This window comes from Dermacentor variabilis, chromosome 3 (assembly GCF_050947875.1).
Source record: "Dermacentor variabilis isolate Ectoservices chromosome 3, ASM5094787v1, whole genome shotgun sequence".
Taxonomy (NCBI): domain Eukaryota; kingdom Metazoa; phylum Arthropoda; class Arachnida; order Ixodida; family Ixodidae; genus Dermacentor; species Dermacentor variabilis.
The window spans coordinates 127,040,363-127,047,074 of record NC_134570.1 but is presented as its reverse complement, the minus strand read 5'-3'; the positions used below and the strand labels follow the sequence as shown (position 1 = coordinate 127,047,074).

At 45.8% G+C, this 6,712-nt stretch overlaps 1 protein-coding gene across 1 annotated transcript; it reads right to left on the bottom strand.

Moving 5' to 3' along the window:
* Positions 1-912: 912 nt before the first annotated feature.
* Positions 913-4,627, bottom strand: LOC142576268 (uncharacterized). The gene has a single exon (XM_075686315.1). The coding sequence runs from the start codon at positions 3,554-3,556 to the stop codon at positions 1,556-1,558; it is 2,001 nt and encodes a 666-aa protein (XP_075542430.1). The 5' UTR covers positions 3,557-4,627; the 3' UTR covers positions 913-1,555.
* Between the last annotated feature and the right edge of the window lie 2,085 nt (positions 4,628-6,712).

Here is a 6,712-nt window from a genome sequence, read left to right as displayed (position 1 = left end):
TGCCCCTACATCTAAGTTCGCGGGTGTTTTCGCATTTTGTCCCCATCGAAATGAGCCCGCCGTGGCCGGGATTCGATCCTGCGACCTTGTGCTTAGCAGCCCAACACCATAGCCGCTAAGTAACCACGGCGGATATATATATATATATATATATATATATATATATATATATATATATATATATATATATATATATATATATATATATATATATATATATATATATATGGGCATGTTCAGATAAGAACGGTAATCGAGGTCCCATGACCATTTTTTGTTTTCAATGAAATTTTTATATCTGATGGGCAAATGTGTCCACACAAAGGAATGAACGTTAGTTTTGCAAGAAACTTCGTAGTTTTCTCGGAAAAAAATCGTATGTCACAAGAGGTGGAGAACGTCGTTTTTGCCACTTCGCAAAGTTGCAAGTTTGGAGCCTCACTGCATGCACAATAAAGTTTTTTCCGCACATAAGTATTTTTTCGTGACCTCTTTGCAACATGTACTATACGAACAAATAAAAAAACATTTTCTCGCTGCGTCAATCTTCTAAATAAAAAAGCCCAAACTTCACTTCCGGAGCTATTCGGTGCAAAAAAGGCACTTTTCAGGGCAGCCTCAGGGCAAGATGCGTAAAGATCTCCACACTGAATCTCTTTCTCAGTATTTTCCAGCTACTTTTACTCACTTTAGGCAAGTTTTGTAGTTTTACACTTGATAGATATTTTTCAATATGGCCTCAAATTCGGCCGAAGATCAAAAACGTCAAAAAAGTGACAACTTTGACTTCGATTAAAAAAAAAACATCTTCGTCGAATTTCATTAAAATTTGCCTGAATAATCCTCAATACTCGATAATATTAGGGTACCAAAAAAGTGTTGCATTATATTGTTTTAAAGTATGAAAATGAATACAAAACTGAGTTTATGATTCTGTTATCTAGAGTTGCTTATTACTGCCTCTTAGAAATAGTAACTCTCCGAAATTTGTTCTAGCACTCACTGAACTTGGTTACATTTTATTTACCACAATATCCGAACCATCCTCAATGTTTGTAGAGCTTCTACTCGCTTGTTAGCGGCGTTCTTGATGCGTCAAAATGGGAATAAATTCGCTATTTCACCTGATGTCTCAAGAACTGGCTGGCGGCGGTCAAACGTTTTTTGTATTGCCTAATTTATCATAGTAAGTTACATTGGTATGTAATCGATTCTTTAAAAATATTAGATCATTTATCGGCGCTTAGAAAAGTTTTTATATATAAAAATGAATATTAATGTGTTTCTGAAGCCGACGTGTCCGCACCTGCATCTGTTTACCTCTGTGTTCAATGGTTCGAGAGGGCACTGTCAGGAGACAAAACGTCGTCTTCTGAGGGGGACAATTGATATGCAAGGTTTTTAATCAGCAGGAGTTTTAATAGGGACACAATTTACAAATGGAATGCTGCTTTATGTGCAGATTGCAATTCAGAAAATCGTAAGAAGAAATAAACGGCAGCAGTTGACTTCGGTATGCGCACATTATATTGTCGTGCCCGAAGCACAAACCAGATCACAGTCTCTTCCATTCCGAAGCAGCGGTGGATGCCACGTAGGATGCACTGCCTTCATTTGATTGAACGTACTTCCACATGTGGAGTGTCTGAACTCCAGGCACTTTCTTTGCCGTTTTCCATTCTTCCTTCTTCATTTCGCGAAAGTCTGCAAGCTCCCTCTGTGGGAGCTCCAGAATGGTGATATTCTTTAGCGTTCCTTGAATTGCGTCCACGAAGCCGCTGGCTGTTTGTATGGCCTCACTTGCAGGCTTCCGCAAGTTGTGGTGTGATGCTCGATGTTTCACAAGGCCACCAACGCCGTCGCAAGCATTTTTGCCATGTCCAGTGGCCGAAAACATCCATTTCATCTCTTGACATTCACTGCGTTGTAGCTCATGAAACTGATATTTATTCTTGAAGTGAGCGGGAGCCCCGTCGCTCACATGTGTTATCTTGGTGTAGATTGGCGCGTTGTCTTCGAGGTGTGCTTTGATTTTTGACAGAGCCAAACATGCATGAGCTGAATCATGAGACATATCGTCGGAAATAACGGCGTAGTTCTGAGTCGATTTTCTTGACGTGACAACGCAGGTAAACACGGTGACCTGCTTTTTCTGCCAATGGTACGCTTGTACTGCGTCTGGAAGCACAACTGTCCAGTTTTCGGCGAAATCAAAATGCAAAACAATTGCACCTCTCTCGCAGCTCTGTTTTTCTTCATGTATTGCTTTTGCTTGCACAGATCTGATATAGTTGTGGGGAATCCATTTCATGGTCATTCTTAGAAATTCTCTCATAAATGATGAAGCGGTCAGAGTTTTTTTAACTAGCTCACCGTATTCCCATGAAGCAATCAACACCTCGTCCTCGCTGCTCATGTCAAAATTTTCCAAAGTGAAAATGCCATCTTGTGGACAGTGCTCACAATTCCTGAGGAAACATGACGCAGTAGGTTCCTGGCATACGCAGAGACTCTGCATATCGTCGGGAGAAAGCGACCTTCCAGAGGCGTTCTGCAGTCCCACGAGGCACAACTGAAAGTTTGCACAGCACACGCAGACACACACTTGCCACTGTGGCGAGCATTTCACCCACTTAGGACGCAAGGATATGAATTTTGTGAGGCCAACCTGGGAGGCAGGGTGAGCTTGCTTGTAGAGGCGGAATGCTTCTCGCAAGGACCGTGTCATGAACCGTTTAGGTACCCATTCCTTCTCTCCCTCCTTTTCGATTCTCACAACATCCTTTTTGTTCGGTGTCTGTCTAGAGCAATCGAGTTCATCCATGGTGTAATATTCTAAAACGGTGGTAATGTCTTCGTGTTGTAGCTTACATCTTGTATATCGCTCCTGTGTTGACCATACGCCGTCTTCATCCACCATCTTCTTCGATTTTTGAATAACGTACCTCGTTGCCTCTGGAATAACTTCCTGCACATATTTCACAGTTAGGTTGCGTGGTAGCAGTGTCAGCAGCTGGCAACGCTCTTGAAAGGACGTACACCTATTGTAGGCAGAATGTAGGTTGTCTTCCCAGCTGCTGCATTGCGCACACTTTTCTTGCGACGCACGCGAAGTCTCTGGGATATTATATGCTGCCTGTATCCCTGATCGTATTTTCGTCACCATAGCTCTGGCCACCTCTTCCTGCTTTCGCTTTGCATAGGAAAGTCTGAGGCGTTTTTTTAGAGCGCTCGGTGGCTTTAGGGGCGAGATTTCGGAGGTAAGGCTGACACTGGAGTTTAAATTTTCTACGATTTCTTCTCCAGGGCGGAATTCTTCGAATGTTTCGGTCGACTCTGCCTGCATATTATCTATGTCTTCTTTGAACCGACGGTAACAATTCTGACAGATGAAGTCACTTTCTCGTACTCGGAGAGCTTCTTCGGGAAGTAGGACTTTTTTGAGAGCAGCGACATTGAGTGTCTTTACACTGCGAAAATTACGTCCTTTTTCAATTCTCTGTTTGTGCCTTTTTGAGTAGTCGGCACAAAACGTTCGCCGCGGAAATCTCTTCATGAATGCAAAAGCTCACCGCTTCCGAAGATTATCGTGGGACAGAAGAGCAGGCGATGGATGCAGGGCCCAGGGCTGCTTTTCCAAAAAAAGGAGATGGACAGATGGATGGATTTTTAACACAGGCTGCCCGCCGTCGACACTGACGCTGGTTCGGTCTGGCGTACGAGCTGAGACTGAGATACCAAGAATGCTTGTCGTGGGAGCCCTCGAGCGCAGAGAAACCACGTGAGTACAGAAAACGACCCCACCCTCTACCAGAGAACACCACGCGCGCTCGTCGAGGTCAGACGTGCCTAAACACTGCTCCACAGCACGTACGTTGGCCCGAACCGCCGCCCCCAGCCGGGGGTCCCCGAGGCACCGCGAGCGGGACGGCTCGCCCCGAGACCCTGAGCGTCTCTCCCCAGCTCCGGAGAGACGCTCAGCCGTCGAGCTATGCGTCACTCGGACTCCGCCACTCCGCCGGCGACGTCAGCCGTTAACATGAAAGTAACGGTTGAAGGACACACCGTAACCGCACTCTACCAGGCCTGCAAAACGACACGCGAAACTCGAGATTCGAACAACGTCCGCTCATCGGGCCTGTCTCGGTCGAAGGTCCAAGGCTGAGGTATAACTGCCAGGCGTTCGGTGCGTTGCGGTGGAAAGATGATAGCGGCGGCTAAAGCCTTGGTTCGGTGGCGGCACACATGGTGCTATGAAATTCAGGGCCGCGCCGGGCGTTATATAGCTATCGGAGCGGCTGCCAAGCGCGGTTCATCCATGGAGCGGCGGCAGCTCGTTAAAGGCATCTTGAGAGTAGCGACGGGTGCATTAAATGTTTGCATAAACGACCACTAACCACACGTCACTCCAAGATAACGTTCTCAACTATGCTTACAGTAAGTTAAGTCCCACTGTTAGAAGAGTACGAAAGCGAATAGGAGCTTTAGACCTTTGATTGTAAGAAAAAAAAAACACTTAAAAATTACACTTATGAACTCAGCAACTGTAGCGTTTAAATGTTACCCACAAAAATACAATACTAAATCCAGCTTCTCACGATAGCGCATCCTAAGAGAAAATACTGAGCAATCGTAGGGATTGAAATCATGAACTCAGTTTTGTATTCATTTTCATACTTTAAAACAATATAATGCAACACTTTTTTGGTACCCTAATATTATCGAGTATTGAGGATTATCCAGGCAAATTTTAATGAAATTCGACGAAGATGTTTTTTTTTTAATCGAAGTCAAAGTTGTCACTTTTTTGACGTTTTTGATCTTCGGCCGAATTTGAGGCCATATTGAAAAATATCTATCAAGTGTAAAACTACAAAACTTGCCTAAAGTGAGTAAAAGTAGCTGGAAAATACTGAGAAAGAGATTCAGTGTGGAGATCTTTACGCATCTTGCCCTGAGGCTGCCCTGAAAAGTGCCTTTTTTGCACCGAATAGCTCCGGAAGCGAAGTTTGGGCTTTTTTATTTAGAAGATTGACACAGCGAGAAAATGTTTTTTTATTTGTTCGTATAGTACATGTTGCAAAGAGGTCACGAAAAAATACTTATGTGCGGAAAAAATTTATTGTGCATGCAGTGAGGCTCCAAACTTGCAACTTTGCGAAGTGGCAAAAACGACGTTCTCCACCTCTTGTGACATACGATTTTTTTCCGAGAAAACTACGAAGTTTCTTGCAAAACTAACGTTCATTCCTTTGTGTGGACACATTTGCCCATCAGATATAAAAATTTTATTGAAAACAAAAAATGGTCATGGGACCTCGATTACCGTTCTTATCTGAACATGCCCATATATATTGTAATGGGTGCACTGAACATTTCCGAGGGTAACGTGTCTTCGTAACCGAGGAGGCAGGTGACGAAAAGCAGGAACAGCTGGTTGCCCGAACGGTTCACGCTCGTGCATAGCACTGTCGATCCGGCTAGCCCACTGGTTGCACAGCAGGCATGGAAGAGACGATCTGGCTGGCCTTGTTCCTGTGCTCTTCTTCTTCATTACAATTGCCCCCGGTGCAAAAGTGGAGCCATTCTGGCGACTTGCGACGTCGAGACGAGCGGGGCATAGAATTGTTTCAGGCGGCGCACGTGAACAACGTCCCGTCCACGGCGGCGCTTGTCGGATGTCGATGTAAGCAGCTCCGTGACATAGTTAACCGGAGAGGTCCGTTCGACGATGCGGTATGGCCCATCATACTGCGAGAGAAGTCTTTTTGAAAGTCCAGGCGTGGTAGAAGGCACGAATAACAAGACAATGGGGCCGGGAGCGAAGTTCGGATTCGTAGTGTCACCATCACGATTGGCTTTTTGTCGTTGTTGGTCAGCGGAGGTGAACTTTCGGGCTAATCGACGGTATTCGTCGGCCTATCGGGCGACGGTTGAAACGGGAGCACATTCTGACGCGTCTGGAGTATAAGGCAAAACCGTATTGATGGCATGGAAAGGATCGCGACCGTAGAGAAGAAAGTATGGAGAGAATCCCGTGGTACTTTGTGTAGCCGTATTATATGCGTACGTGACAAATGGGAGGATGATGTCCCAGTTTGTATGCTCCGATGAAACGTACATGGCGAGCATATCACCAAGGGTGTGATTGAAACGCTCTGTAAGTCCGTTAGTTTGAGGATGGTACGCCGTGGTGGTCCGGTGAACTATGCGGCATTGAGCAAGCAGAGCTTCAACCACCTGCGACAGAAACACACGGCCTCTATCACTCAGCAGCTCCCGAGGTGGGCCATGACGAAGAATGAAACGATGGAGCAGAAAGGATGCAACGTGACTGGCGGTCGCTGCAGGTAGAGCAGCGGTTTTGGCATAGCGTTTAAGGTGATCAACTGCGACAATAATCCATCGTTTTCCAGCGGGTGTTAGTGGTAGCCGCCCGTACAGGTCAATTCCCACATGGTCGAAGGCACGAGCAGGCCACGGAAGAAGCTGTAATAAACCATGGGCCGCATGAGGCGGAGATTTGCGGCGTTGCCATTGCGGGCACGAGCGGACAAACTTTTGGATAAAGGAAACATTCCTCGCCAGTAGTAACGTTGCCGCAGGCGCTCATACGTCTTCAAAACGCCTGCGTGTGCACAATGTGGGTCAGTATGGAAAGACGCGCACATGTCGGAACGCAAAGTCCTAGGGATAACCAGGAGCCACTTGC